This window comes from Clupea harengus, unplaced genomic scaffold, assembly GCF_900700415.2.
Source record: "Clupea harengus unplaced genomic scaffold, Ch_v2.0.2, whole genome shotgun sequence".
In the NCBI taxonomy this organism is placed as follows: Eukaryota; Metazoa; Chordata; class Actinopteri; order Clupeiformes; family Clupeidae; genus Clupea; species Clupea harengus.
Genome location: NW_024879663.1, coordinates 58,885 through 74,746, shown reverse-complemented (window position 1 = coordinate 74,746; position 15,862 = coordinate 58,885). Strand labels below are relative to the sequence as shown.

General features: G+C 45.4%; 1 protein-coding gene across 1 annotated transcript; it reads left to right on the top strand.

Moving 5' to 3' along the window:
- Nucleotides 1-1,336: 1,336 nt before the first annotated feature.
- Nucleotides 1,337-9,798, top strand: fscn1a (fascin actin-bundling protein 1a). Its single transcript, XM_042704426.1, has 5 exons — nt 1,337-2,343; nt 6,143-6,299; nt 6,610-6,731; nt 6,935-7,102; nt 7,358-9,798. The coding sequence occupies exons 1-5, from the start codon at nt 1,521-1,523 to the stop codon at nt 7,564-7,566; spliced, it is 1,479 nt and encodes a 492-aa protein (XP_042560360.1). The 5' UTR covers nt 1,337-1,520; the 3' UTR covers nt 7,567-9,798.
- The last annotated feature ends 6,064 nt before the right edge of the window (nt 9,799-15,862 follow it).

The following is a 15,862-nucleotide window of genomic DNA, read 5'->3' as shown; positions in this document are numbered from 1 at the left end:
AACACGCAGGCATAAACACGCACAAACACACGCTCTAAAACACACACACACACACACGATCACACAAAAACTCTTTCACACACCACCGCTCCATGAGCTGTCTCCAGGATCTGGCTATGACACTAAGCGACTTGTAATTACGCCCCTGTTCAGAGAATAACTCATAACTCCTGGGCATAGTTATTATAACTGTGCACTGTGCCGAGAGTTCCAACACAACAGAGCCACAGCTCGCAGTGTGGGCTTTGCCGTACTAAACGCACTGAATCAAGGTGGGAGTATTTTTTAGCCAGAGTGGGGTTCCCCTGGAATGACCTGGTGTCTGCCCCTTTGTCCTTATTCCACCAAGGACTATCTCTCTGTTAGCATTGACACCAAACCAACTTCACTGCATATCTGCTAAGGCCCTGGGGGGGTCTACTTCGAGAGAATAGAACAGATAAAGGTCACATTGATAGGATTCTTCATTTAGTCGGTTCCTGATTGTCTTGTTTACATGATAATTGTGGTCCTGAAAGAACAAGTAAGTAGATTACTACTTGGTATACAACTAGTACTGCATTTTGTATTGCATTTGCATTTTGGTATACAAAGACGACCATTTGTTCCTAGACCAATGGCAATTAAATGTAATTTTCATTTATGAGTGCAATACACTCCCAAATGTACAACTTTACTTCCTCAGTCTGACTGCCTTTCAGAAACAGTGCAGATGGTAAGGATTGTACACCTATACTTAGAAATACCAAGTGTATCATTGAGACAGGGTGTAGGGAAGTAAGGCATCAAGCTCACCAGGTTTCAAGGGGTGTTTGTGGCTGTGTGGCATGCCAATATTATTTGGCCTGAGTCACTGTTTATTTGACTCCATCTTCCTGAACCTCTGATCTGCATGTTCAAACTATGAATAGATCTTTGTGAGGACAAACACACTGAGTCCTGTTTCCTCATCCTCTCCAGTGGCGAGGAAAGTGGGGCTCATTTAAAAGTCAAAAAGTGCATAAGCATCAGTGTTCAGCTACTGAAAATGTGTTATGGAAATAGGAGTTCACAGTTGATAACTCTCATTACACGTTTCTGACTGGACGCCCGAATTCCAATAATTCATAGTAGAACTGTTCTTGATGTACTGTGTTATAGCACTATCGTCATAAATCAATACAACGCACCATACTGGGCTGATCTGTGTTTGCGAAATCAAATGAACGGCATTTACGGTGGTCGTGAGGTTTTAAAATGAATTGCCATTTATATACAAGGCTGTGATAGCTGAGGTTTTTGAGATTCACTTCTACACGGGGGCGGGGCGGACTGCCTGACATCATTCATCTGTATAAAAGCTGCAGCTGTGGCTCCAAGCTCGCGCTGAGAGAGGCTTCAGAACAGGGCGCGCACGCTCCCCCCAAACAAAGAGACCACTCGGGCATTATTCCATCCACAGTGCGACAGCAGAATCATCCCCCCTTTTCACTCCAACGAAGCCTAACGAGCATCCTCTCTTCCACCAAAAACAAATCACCATGACGGCAAACGGGACCAGCGACATGCTCAAAATCCAGTTTGGGCTCATCAATTGTGGGAACAAGTATCTCACCGCCGAGACATTCGGGTTCAAGATCAATGCCTCGGCGTCAAGCATGAAGAAGAAGCAGATTTGGACTCTGGAGCAGAATGGTGATGACTCCAACGTTTTCTTTCTGAAAAGCCACCTCGGACGGTACATTGCAGCAGACAAAGATGGCAACGTCACAGGTGAGAGTGAGACCCCGAGCGCTGATTGTGGGTTTATTATCACTGCCCATGACGATGGGCGCTGGTCCCTGCAATCCGAGCCCCACAAGCGTTATCTGGGGGGCACCGAGGACAGAATTACCTGCTTTGCTCAAACCAGCTCCATTGCAGAAAAATGGAGCGTCCACATTGCTATGCACCCCCAGGTCAACATCTTCAGCATGACGAGGAAGAGGTACGCTCACCTGAGCTCCAAGCAAGATGAGATTGCCATTGACAGAGATGTCCCTTGGGGCGTCGACTCCCTGATCACCTTGGTCTTCCAGGACCAGAGGTACCACCTGCAAACATCCGATAACCGGTTCCTGATGAACGATGGCGGCCTGGCGCTAAAGCCTGACAAGACAACTGGATACACGTTGGAGTTCAGGTCTGGAAAGGTGGCGTTTAGAGACTGTGGAGGGAAATACCTCGCTCCCTCTGGTCCCAGTGGAACCATGAAGTCCGGCAAAAGCTCCAAGGTTGGGAAAGACGAGCTTTTTGTCCTGGAGCAGAGCCATCCTCAAGTGGTGCTCACCGCAGGCAATGAGAGGAACGTATCTACCAGACAAGGTAAGTACTTTCCTCAGTCAAAATCAAAAGTGTGGTCGTAAATTGAGTGGTTGTCAGCGAGACTGGCAAATCACGGTTTAGCTGCAGATGTAATTGATTTACTGACATTGGCGTAAAACAAAAGACTGCTAATATAACTGCCACTGGCAAACTAAAGCAATTAACCATGCATCACGTTTAATAAAGAATGCCATAGATATGATGTCATATCAAGGAAATGCCCATAGACATATGCAGTTCAGACCCAAATGCATACACCCTAGCGTTTTCTGTCTGTGGTTCCTGTGTGGGCATGGGTGGATCTGCAGCATTTGTAATTATTGTCAGACATAAAACAGGACTCCACACGACTCAAAAGCCATCTTTAAAGCCATGCAAGTATGTGAACCCCATCATTTCACAGATGTAGAGGAGAACCATTTTGAAGCAGAAAGATTATTGGGGGGTAGCTAGGCTCCATTTTGTATTGCATTGTGAGACAATTCAATGAAATGGTTCTCTTCCCTCCCTGAACAGAACCTTTTGAAGTACAAATCGCCTGAAAAATGACTTAACATTGATTTTTAAGTTTGACCTGCAAGATATGCAGGAACTGGCTACTGGCCGGCTATTATTGCCTCATTGGGAAGTTGCCGGCATCTTGTAATTGAATTATGAGCGAACCAGCCCATTACTGTAAAATCCCAAGAGAATGGACAGAAAAAAAATCATGTCTGCAAGAATGTAACACTGGCTTCTATTGGATTTTGAACAGATCTATCCTTTTGAAGTAGCTAAATATTTCTCTGCTGCTTTACCCTGTCATGTACCCCATCAATCTGTTTTTGTTAAAGGCAGCAAAAGCCCCCTAAGGTGACCTGGCACACATCACTGCAGACATTTGACCTCCCTCTGGCATTTGGGATGTTTTACCAGAACAAGAGTGTATTTCAAAGAGAAGTACTAGAGAAGTGCTTGTGTGTGTGTTTGTTTTTCTTTTCTTTTTGGATTTGATTCTTAGCGGCACACTGTCGTGCTTCAGACAAAGATGCTGAAACCTCATCCGGGCTGACGCACAGTAGATGTGCAGGGCTCTTCTGTGCCAGTGGGCTGGCCGGTTGCCAAGAGCCTGGTGTTGGCCGTGGCACGTGGTCTCTGCAGGTCCAAATAGAAAGGGGAAAGATTCACCCGTGTGTAGCTGGCTTTGTTTCCTCATTAGGCCTTTCGCTTGCATTCGTGTTTGGGATTTTCAACAAGCCTTGTGTCCCGTTCTTTTGCTGTATCTGCTTATTGGTTTTGGTTCAGAGTGAGGCATATGCCATGAGGATTTAGGGGGATGCATCTGGATGGGGTGATACAATCAGTATTTCACAAGATAATCTCTGCCCCTCCCCTCTTTGGTATTGTGATCAACCCCACACGACGTGTTGTCCAAATATGGCCTAATCACCAGTTGTAGGCAATCACATTAGGACAAATCTGGAGCAATGCAATGTGTTTTTCCCCTCAGAATCACTCCACAGAAAATTGAATTTAGTGGCTTGTGGAGTGAGATTTGTATTTATTAATTTTTTTAACCTCTCTATCTTTGAACCATGTGCCTGAATTGTTGTACAGCATTTTGTAGGGTTGAGTGAATGGCCTGAGATTGTGCTGTGGAGTGATAAAAGAGGGAGAGGGAGAGGGAGGCTGGGGGCATGTGCCTGCGGAGGGTGGTGTGGTTGAAGGAGAACAAAGGCAGAGTGATCTGTCCTCGCCTCCTCACACTGCACCCCAGCTGCTTCGCTCAGCAGCCTCGAGAGCTCCCCGAACAATGGGGCCTCGCTGGCCAAAGGAGGCAGGCAAAGAGGCAGGCAAGCAAAGAGGCAGGTAAGCAGGCCAACCATTTCTGTACACACAGAGTGCAGGGAGAGAGAAAACCCCTGCATTCTGTAGACCTTAATGTCCATAATGCGTCTCCATTGGCTTCCCTCACCCAATTTATCAGTCTGGCTCGAGGATTAAGATTTGAGGTTTTTTTTTTCTTTATGCTGATGGCTGTCCTCTTATCTGCCCCCCTGGCTGGCTTGTTCAGGGCTTTTGCTGCCAGTTGCCAGTCAAGGTTTGTAGGCCATTCCTCAAGCTGAGCACAGGGGTTTAAGCAGATAGCGCTCTCTGTTTTATGTTTTCTTTGGCTTGGATCTCTGTTGAGGCCATATTCATGACCAAAACACCCCACTGATATCCTCCACAGGAGTAGAATTGCTTATTCATGTTGTCACTTTTTAACTTGCATTGTATTCGCATTCCATTTGTATTGAAATTATGCAGGCATGCATGTGCTAGGGAGGAGGGGGGGGGGGGGGTAAATGGGGCAAGTCTCCTGCTGCTGTCACCAGTTCCACACCAAGGTGATTGCACTTACAGCGGTGCGGGGGAAAGCATGGTATTGAATTGGAGCACATGGAGCTACAGGCCCATGCGATGATCAGGGGGATCAAGTTGGTGTCTGTAAAAATGCCCCCAGGAGTAAATGAGTAGAGGTGGGGGAGGGGGAGAATTGATGTGTGTGTGTGTGTGCCCTGGTATGCCAGTGTTGCTTCTGGTGGCTTCAAAAAGCTGAAAGTGATGGGTGAAGATGCATTGGATTGAGAAGCGATCACGTGGTTTTTTTTTTTGGGGGGGGGGGGGGGGGGGGGGGGGTTCCTCTCCTTCTCCTACTCCTCCTTGCCCTCTTGTTCCTCTTCTGTCCAGCGTTGATTTAAAGCTGGCTCTAAACCCTCTTAGTCATTCTCCTCTGCAGATTGACTGTTAGGAAGCATGTGTTTCTCATCTTGGTCATTTATTTTCCTTGCTCATTCATCCTCGCATATTTCTGGGGAAACTCAATCTGCTCTACCGAGGCCAGGCTTTGGCACGGTAATTCTTAACCATTGCATGTTGGGTTCAATGTTTTAAGAGCTTGGAAAAGTAGGTACATGAAGGCAATCGCAGATTAAAGAGCTGCATCTAAGATTGTGGATTATTAAGACTAACAAGAAGGCTCCTGTCTTTTTTATTGTCTTTGTGGTTTAGCGGCTCCTTTTTTTCAAATCCATGTCTGTTTTCAGGCAATAAGTTGAAAGTACATCATGTCTGGATTTCAGAGCTCTTCGGGATCTTGTTATTGAGGGAAGGGATAACATTAGGATATTTTCCACCCATGCTGTAGAAAAAAAAAGAAAAGATTCTTTGTATTGTCTGCCTGACATCATACACTAAATATACTGTATGAAGGGCTGTATGTGGACATGAATGGGCGATTCATTTGCAGTTAGCCCCCTCTATGCCTGCATTATCCACCATAGCTCCTACCACCCACCCCATTATGGCGCTTTAACTTGATTTCATAGTAAACAACTGGCCCCTCTGGTTTTTGGCCTTAGCTGGAAGTGGACTCTCTTTGTTGTCAACCCGAGCCGGAACGGATGTAGCTTCATGACCCCCTCAAGCCCAAATGTTTTCATGAAATGTCCCATTGAGCATCCTGGCATGTGCGGCAGCCCCTGATTCCTGAGGAGATTACCTCCCCGTGGTGTTGGCAGGGTGTGCCACGGCAGAAGAGTGAGAAGCACTGGCACTTAACGCTTACCGTGCAACCAGTCAAGTCCAGAGGTCAAAGCCGCTGTAATCTTCACTCTCACCATCTCCCTTGCTTGCTTAAAGACTTATTTTGCTCAATTGAAGTCGTCAAGGCAGATCAAAGACTACATTCCTTTCTCTCCGCTTGACAAATAAGCGGGATTTTAGCGGAGTAATCCTTATGATAACGCCCACTCTGCGCCCTCTCTCCCTTTCCCAGGCATGGATCTGTCTGCCAACCAGGACGAGGAGGGCGACCAGGAGACCTTCCAGATGGAGATCAGCAAGGACACCAAGAAGTGTGCCTTCAGGACCTGCACGGGGAAGTACTGGACCCTCACTGCCAACGGTGGCCTCCAGTGCACCGCCTCCACCAAGTAAGCCACAAACAGTCCACTCTTTACTACACTCCTGCACTACACACTCAAAAATATCTGATCCCCAAGCCAAGGTTCTTTCTAATCCTTTTTTTCTGAATGGATAGGTTACCCTTTGAAGATATTGTTACCTATTGACTAACTTATTGATTCATAAGTGAAGGCCGTTTTGAGATTTGAGAAGGCTGTTTACCCCGTTTTCCTGGTTATTCTAAAACATACAACCACACCGAGTGGTTTGGAGGATTTGTTCTGTTTAGAGCCCACGTTTTGCCTCTTGGCAAACTTCTCATTACCATTTTATCTGCAGGACTGCAAATTGCTATTTCGACATCGAATGGCGTGAGAAGAGAATTACTCTCCGTGCTGCCAATGGAAAATATGTTGCAGCCAAGAAGAATGGGCAGTTGGCTGCTACTATCGACTCTGCAGGTGAGAGAAGTGGTCCTTACCACAATTAATGCAGAGAGATTTAGGATTAATTCGGTCTCCGTCTAGATGAGATTGATGCACGGCTGCGGCGGAAGCATCTACGCTGTTAATAAGATTAATAGATCCTGTTAGGATAGAGAACTCCCTTGTTGATTTGTTGTCCCTCTTTGGACGGAGCTCAACATGTCCATTTACCTCCCTAGGAGAGACTGAGGAGTTCCTCATGAAGCTCATCAACAGACCCATCATTGTTCTGCGCGGGGAACATGGCTTCATCGGCTGCAGGAAGGTGACTGGAACCCTGGACTCCAACCGCTCCTCCTATGATGTATTTGGACTAGTGTTTCGGGATGGTGCCTACAGCCTCCAAGGTTTGTATTGGCTTATCTACATCTCTGAAGAAGAGCTGCTGACATAATGGCCACCATTTTGTGTCACTAGTTTAGTCTTTGGTAGATTTCATGATTTAGTTTAGATTTATGTAGATCAGTTGTGATTTTCTATTCGGTTCCCTTTTTGATAGGCTTTTGGCTGGTTCTCTGGTTATGGTCTTCCTTTCCTTATTTGAAGTAATAGCTAATGACTAAATGCAGGTATTAACCAACATGCACATTTTTTTTTGGTAGATTCCACTGGAAAGTACTGGATGGTGGGGAGTGAATCTTCAGTGATCAGCAGCAGTGACACCCCTGTTGAATTCCTTTTGGAGTTCTGCGATTACAACAAGGTGGCCCTCAAGGCCATGACCGAGGGCAAGTACCTGAGGGGCGATCACGCCGGCGTCCTGAAGGCCAACGCAGACGACTTGGACAGTTCCACCATGTGGGAATACTAGAAGCACTTACATTTACCACTGTGGCTTTGTTTGTTTTTTTTGTATATTTCCCTTCTGTTTTTTGCATTTTTAAAAGTTTTTTTGTTTTCCTTTTCTTCAAAGAACGTGCACAAAGAGGGTTTGATTGGTGGAGAAGTGACACTGAGGGTTTACCAGCACACTGCTCTCAGTGTGGTGTCTTAGAGGACTGGTTTTATTTCAAGATGGAGGCCCGCAAGCCATCCAGCATCATGGGATGAATCTGCTCTGCCAAAATTCAGATTTGTCCGTCTGAAGCCCGTGAAATTCTCACAGAGCTGCCCGTTAGGCAGCCGCTCTGAAAAGCCAAAAAAAATCCCAACGCTAGTCTCCTGACGTGCTCACTGTCTGTGCCAGTTCACTGTCTCAGAGTTCAGCATCTAAATTGGGGGTGGGTGGGGGCACAATACTCAAGCTGCTGCATAACAAGAGGTGGATGCCTCTCCTTTCGTATTGCTTCTCTTGCATTTCCAAACACATTTTGATGAAAGGGGCACCAGATCCTGATCCTTGATCTATTTTAGCTTGACGGGATGATGGCTCTGAGTGAAAGAGTGTGATCCAGTATTTGAAGTGCTCCTCAAGGGTGAGCGCACACTCTGCCATATGTACAGTGTATGTTGAAAGCTGATATTCAATATAAGGGAGGATAAACCACAGTCCTGTTCTGTAACCTCGTCTCACCTGAGGGCCTATAGTTTAAAGTAGTGTTTGTACATAGCACAGTAGTCTTCGGAAAGATGCCTTCTCTCTCTCTCTCTCTCTGTCCCTATCCTGATGCCAATCCCTGATGTACGACCCCCTCCTCGTGGTCCACATCTGTTCACATGCCTAGAACACGCTGGCAAAAATACAGTGGTAACTGTCTGAATGTTTGTAGAAAATGTGTTTTTTTTTTGTTTTTTTTTTGTCGTCTTTGCCATTAATTGATCTAGATATTGAAGTAACCTCCCTAAACCACTGGACGAGATGATGTATGAAGACTGGTCAACATGCTGACCAGCTTTGTTCAATGATTGGGAGATGGAAATGTGCTAATATCTAATTAAGAATGAACTGGATGTTATTGTTTGTGCCATTATAATTATTGTTCATTGAGCGGGAAAAAGTAAACTGGAACATCTCTCAATCATCTCAGCTACCGAGATCATGAAGGAGAAAACTTAAGTGTTTTTCGAAACAACCCTGCAACAAACTAAGTGGAAGTCATCATAACATTGTGCCGTGTAGTTGTGGGTCTCACATTGCTCTCCTAAAGTTATGTTGTTGCAGGTTCAACACAATATTTATGGTTAATCAAAAAGAAACCCTCCATCCTTCTTGATCCATCCCAGTCGTGAAGGAAGGTCGTGTATGTGTTCCACTGCACACATTTGTTTTAAAGCATGAGTCTACCTGGAATGTGCACATCATTCACTTGGAAATAATCTCAGAACTTTTTTTTTTTTTTCCTGTTTTCTCTCAAAGGCACAGGCATTATCATGATCTCAGTTGCATAATCGTTACGCGCTATTACCCAAGTTGTAAATAATAATCCTTTACACACAAAAAAAGGCAACTAATCAACTTGCGTGACCGCATACCACTACCGTCCACTGCAGTGAGAGAAGGCTGATTGTTGTGTCTCAACTTATGAAGTCAACCGTTCACAACTTGAAACAAAAGGAGGTCTCATTTTTTTCACACCCTCACAGCTGGTGTGGGTACGTTAGTGTACTGCATGACAAACAAGGGCCAGCACTGCCTTAGTTTTCCTAAATCAGCTAAACTAACCTCATGGGTGCCGCGACTGCAAAAAAATAGATAAACAAAAAGCACCCCAACATTCAACACAAGTCGTTGGTGCTTTTCTCTTTTTTTACAAACACCTTTACTTTACCACTACAGAAGGTGCAGCAGTAATCTAAATATGATTGCTGCCTGCTTAGAGCTTTATCTGAGCACAAGACTGATTTATTAGCCTGCAATTTGAATAATGGAAAAGGAAATCAACAAGGATGCCAGATTTCTGTTTTATTGTTGTTCTTTGGAAAGAAGGGTATGATGATGGCTGTGCCTATGTATACAGTATGGTCGTTAAACATTCCACATCTCTACTTTGTAAAAGTATTTCCTTATTTTTTCTATTATTTTGATATTGTGGTCATTTTTTTCCTTGTGCCATGGATACAACTGAGATTCAATATGAAATAAAGTAAAACATTTGAATATGAACTGGACTGGACAGGTTCTTGGGTCTGTGCCGTATTGACTGTTTTGACATTCACTAATTCAACTGCTATATAAAAACGTTTTCAGGTGGGGTGGGGGGGCATTGAAATGTAATTGAATATTAAATTCTTTGCTAAATTAGCCTAATATCATTTAATAGCATAATCCTGTACACACATCCATGCAAGACCTTCATCCTTTATAGGATTTTAACAATCACCTTACAGTCATGTTTGCAGCATCTCTGGCTTCAACCGTTTCCCTTTTCCTATGACTCGAGGAGACGGAGGAGCCTGAACTCTCTGCAAGCCATGACTCAACCATCCAGCGTTTACTTTGGAACTCGATCTGCTCCCCACATGAGATGGGCTCAGAATGCTTCCCCTCCTTCCCTCCCCTTCTCCTAGGGCAGAAATTGCTCACAGAGTTCTCTGGCTTTTCACTGGGCTTGAGTGCCCCGCACATGAATGAGCCCTTTGTCTCCTGGCTTGGATGTTGCTGCTACTGCAGCCATTTGCATCATGGGCCTCACCCACTCACATCTGTTGAGTCACGGACCACACCACAATCATAGCTAATTTAAACTGCAACACCTTAAAAAAATAAACATTTTGTTCCATGAGAAAAAAATTGCTCTGTAATTTTAAAACTCCTACATTTGGTTATAGTTTGATTGTAGCTCTTTGGACAGCGACGGTACAGTGAACAGCTATTACACTGTTCTCATTCAAAGCCTCTGTCTGTGTGTGACTTACATACATACCTCATACTGCAGGAGGTATCTTCTCCACAGAAAGTTTGGGTTACGCAGAGGCTGACCTGTAGGAGCTAGCTGGCCCAGGGGCTAGCGTGACGAAGGCCAAGACAGCAGCTGTGAGGAGAATGGGATGAACTTATCCACACCACCCCACCATACACCCACCCCCTCTCCGCTGGCTCCTTCTCAGTCTCAGCCTTCTCTCCACCCCCCTCCTCCCCCCTGTGAGCATTCTAATGCAATAAGGCCACCAGAACGGCTCCCTAATCCACTTTGCGCTGCTTTCCAAAAACAGGCCAGGGGAAAGATGTCAGCTGGGTTAATTGTGGATGGTCCCAGAGGTCTGCAGTTTGCACTAACAGATGCATCCATCACTGTTTGACAGCACGTTCCTATGATGAGCTATGGATGGATATATTGCAGGACATAACTTAGAAAGGATTTGAGGTTCTTTCCACATGTTCTAGCTTGGTGATGATATCATTTTTGGTATGCTGAAACTATCCTGTAAAAGAAGTGATTTGATCACCATTAGTACATACACTTGTTGAGGGTTTGAAATGTACCAGTTGAGAACATTTTGCAGCAAGAAAATGTTTTCAACATGACTGTGGCCATTTGGCCCTGCATTGTTGGAATCTTGGATTGCATCTGGCATGACAACCGGCACAGTGAAGACTGATGGTGACTCCTGAGGGATCAAGAGTAGGCAGCTAATGCAGGCAGCAAGATCTGGGAGACAAAACAACACAGATTACAGGATTTAGGTAATGGTGGCTGTATCTCAAAAAGCCTCAATTCTTGCACGTTCATCAACTGTAGCAAGCCATTTTTTCTTTCATGACTGTTTTAGTGTCAGATGCCGTGTCTCTGACACAAATGCATTCATTTGAATAAATTTGCCTCTTCAGCTAAAGTAAGCTGCTTGATGTGTGTAAGTTCAACAAAGCGTAACAAGCCAAGGATCCAACCTTTCTTCAATACGGCAAAGTTTCATTGAGGGTGTTAAGGTAATAGAAACATAACTTCAACAAATGGCTTTCTTTACCTGTGAGACTGTAAATATTTAAAATGTTCAAAAATAAGCGATAAGATTTTGCCACAGATTACATAAGAATGTAAAACAGTGAAGACAGGCACGTCAAAGGTCATGATATTGTACTGTGGGCTGTGTAAGCACAATAAAATAGCAGGGGGTTACAAATAACTGCATGATAACATTGAAATGAGTGGCTGGAAATTCAAAGGGCCATTGATTTCTCCATAAATGTAGCATTCACAACATGCTATAAATTGCTGTGGGCAGTAGGAGCAACAAAGACCCCCTGTATGTCCACAAACAGAGACACACACATATCTCCATCTAGACAAAACATCCCACGCAACGTAAATAGAGACCTGGCAAGCGCAGGGGGCCGTATTTCAACAACTCCCTTTTAATGATCTCACAAGATTAATAATGCCCCAGCATCTCCATCATTCCATCTGGTCACAGACAGAATCTTCAGCTCTCACATGCTCACCTTTGACCTCTCCTGAGAGAGGCCGCAGAGGAAGTGGCACATATCCTGTCACCGCTGACCGCTCCCCGACCCCCGGGGCGAAACGAGCGGAGATGATGACACTCTTATGACTCGCTCCGAGTGGGGTTGGTGACCCTGGGGGGTGGCCATTAAATCTCCATCACCTCATGATTGTCGGCCATCTTAACAGCGAAGGAGACGCGAGACGAGGGGAGAGCCTGATTTAGACACCACATGAGGAGAGGGTGTGATTACACCACTGGGTCACTTGATAGCAGAACGCATCCATCAGAATCGGGTCTGTTTCTGAGACCCGAGACACTAAACTCATTTTAAATGGATCTATAAATATGTGTGTCATTTTTTTGGGGTGAAAGCCCAGTAGCCCACAGCTAGAGTATATAAAGAGATGCCGGACGGCTTGTGTGTGTTTTTTAGGTAAGATTTTGGTAGACATTTGAAAGTACTTGGCATTAAGTTGAGTGAAACAGTGCCAAAATTATTAATGTTGTACTTTGACAGGTTATGTCGCATATATTCCTGGCTAACCCTTGAATACCTGTAAGATGTCATTGCGTATACCAATCCTGGATTGAAGATTCTTGTCAACTAAAACATCCACCCTAGCCTTATGTGTGATTTAGAGTTATAGGCATCGCTGTCTGGAAGCAATGAGGAAATTCGCCAACAAGTGACAAAAGATAAAATATAATTTGGTGCTCCACTGGGGTAATTTCATTAAGTGTTGAGTGTAAAGTTGTGTGCACTTAAAATGTCAGAACAATGTGTGCCTGTATGAATACAGCAGCACGTTGTATTGGTGAATTGTGCTCTTCAACATTATAAGAATTGTAAATTCAATGCTTGTGTGATACAGGAAATGAACGGCTGGATTCTCACAGTTAAATATGTTCTGGTGGCTTCCTCAATAGACCAGGATGTTTAGCTAACAGCTTATATCCTACTTCACCTTCCCAAACAATGGCCCTTCTAAAGCTGAATTCCAGAGTCGCTCCACTGACGGTCACATCCTGACAGGACACAGTGAGTTCCCTGTATCACTGCAGCACTGCTTCAAAACAGATCTCAACACCTTTGGCCTTTCCTGACTTGTAATGGTGAAGGTTCTTGTTTAGGCTGGGATGTAGATGACGTGCCACTCTTTTCTCATTTAGCTTTTACTTCTAAACGACATGGCCAATCTATCTAACAATTCAACTATGACTATTGCCGAGTCGTAAACAACTCGTTGTTTGATTACCCTCTGCTTGTCCCTGAGAGGATCATACAGATGACAAGAAATGTATTGCTCAGCAGGCAAGGCATCGCATTCATTTTTCCAGAAGAGCACACACACAATGGCGTGTTATGCAGTGAGTCACTGGAGTGTTTTTGTTATGATTATATAACTTCACTTGAAATCCCACAGGAGGAGGATGGAATGTCACTAACCTCTGTGATACCACAGCGCAAACGCATTCCTGCCAAAATCCATTGTGAAGAAATCAGACCCACAGCCTAAGAAAGAATGCACTGTACAAGAGGAGGGCAGTGTTGGACAATGATACAAGCTACATCTTGTGTTCCATTTTACCCCGTCTCCTCCGCTCCCCTCATCTACTCTGCCGCTGGCCAATGCACAACACAGGGACCCTGGGATTCAGAGTGAGATGACAACACAGACCCAAGTCAGTTCTGAAAGATACAGCATCTGCATATCTCCTATCCTGGTCAACTTCGGTACTAAAGTAGCCCAGTGTGAGACTAAAATACAAAGATACTCATTGAAACTTTGTGTGTGTGTGTGTGTGTTGGGGTGTGTGTGTGTGGGGGGGGGGGGGGGGGGGGGGAGGTGGCATTAAATATATCTGACACACAAGGCAGGTCATAATCTTGCAGAAGACCACAGTATCTTGTGTGTTCAAAACATTCTTTCATCAGTGATCCGCTCCAGGGTGGACTTAGGCTCTGCAGCATGTGGGCTGAATCCAGTTACAGAGACCTTGACTGTGCTGACCAGACTGTGGGCAAGCTGCCAGGGTCATCCCTTCCCTCCTGACCTACTGCTCCATCTGCTAACCCTTGCTAAGCAAATAAGGGTTAAAAGTGTGAAACCAGGACGTGTTTATGGCATCCATCCTGTTGCTTGCAGGCCAAGGAAAGGGTAGGGCAAGGTAGGTAAGGTAGCAGAACAGCTAAGGGAAAAGATGTACGATTCAAAAGAAGGACCAATGGAAAAGAGAACCAGAATGTGTAGAATCTGTTTTTAGTATGAAATAGAGGTACACTTCAAACTGTCAACAGAGTTAGCAGCAATAACTGTCAGCAGCGGCAATACCTTCGGCCACATTTCACAAGTATAGTAGTTCAGCACATCCATGCAGCACCAACTCTGTAGCTGTCAGGGAACGGTGGCCCTCTCTGATTGGTTAACACAGATGGCCTGCTGAAATTGTAGATGCTGCTTACAGAACTGAGGAGAGTTTGAAGGACATTGTACTTCCAGAGCATCTGTTTTTGTGATGGTTAATATAAATGTTAAGCACGCTAGCTTACGTGTACCATAAGGTATTACTTACAGCAGCTCTCCATGTTCTGCTTCAGTAGCCTCCCCCATCCCCCCACCATCAACCAAGTCTCCCACACTCTCACACCTGTCTAGCCTCGCATTTCCTCCAATCCATAGGGAAAGCATTTTTACGTAGCTCTGAAATGGAAAGAATGAAGGGAACATTATGTCCTCCAACAGGCACTGCACATTAGCCTTGCGTTACAGAGAAAGAACCACACTCTTAAACTCTTACTGTGATAATGAACCCACAACACTTAGGAAAACAAGCAAAGAAAAAAAAGAAAAAATCCACGTTGGCACAGACTGGAGACAACTGTCCTCACATTCAGAGCACTTGGCAAGACTGCAGGGTCAAGAGCCAACTCCAATCTAAATGCCTTCACCATGGTGCATGGAGACCCTCCGTAGGCCAAGCTGGTGGTGGACAAAAGCCCAGCAGAGGGGCCTGGTGCCAGGGGGAGGGGAGGGTGGTCGGAGCCCTTGGTCTGTGGTGTGGAGGAAGGATGGGCTCAGTCAGCGGGCGTCCTTTCTCTCAGGGCTGTGCATGAGAGTCAGGGCCCAGCAGGGCGCACAGCCATGGGGCAAACAGCCACGCAAAGGCAGCCTGGGAGCTGGGCACAGGGGTGGTAGTGGTGGGGTATTTTGGGGGGGGTTGGGGTTTTCCCAAAAGACTCACGCAACCTGCCAATCCCCCCAGGTCCTTCTATCCCAAATAAAAGGGTGGCTGTTCCGGATTTACAGAGGCACTCTTCAAAGCCTTCTGGGATTTCCAAACCGATCCTCCTCACAACCATGACTGAAACCACCTCAGGCAAAGGGCTGACCATTGATCATGTGTCCATCAGCGGCATTTTAGAGCCTCAACTATTGAACTGTACCGTGTACGGCCACCCCACTGCGCAGCACGGGGGTCAGCAGACCACAGCAGGAGTCTGGGGCACCATTTTATGTGTCAGAGCTGTACGATCATCCACATCATGCTGAAACATCTAGAATAACTGCCTTTGATCCCCTGAGCAGGGGCACAGCCATCATACAGGGGTGAATGGGTAACACTGCACACAACAGGGGTGTCTGTGGGGGGAAGGGCGTCCCAGATCTGAACCCTGTTTATGTACACTCCATACACGGGGTTTGCATACCAATCATTTTTAATATTTGAATATCTGTGTCTGTGAATGGTTATGTCAGGGGGGATGGGAGCACGTAAGGCTG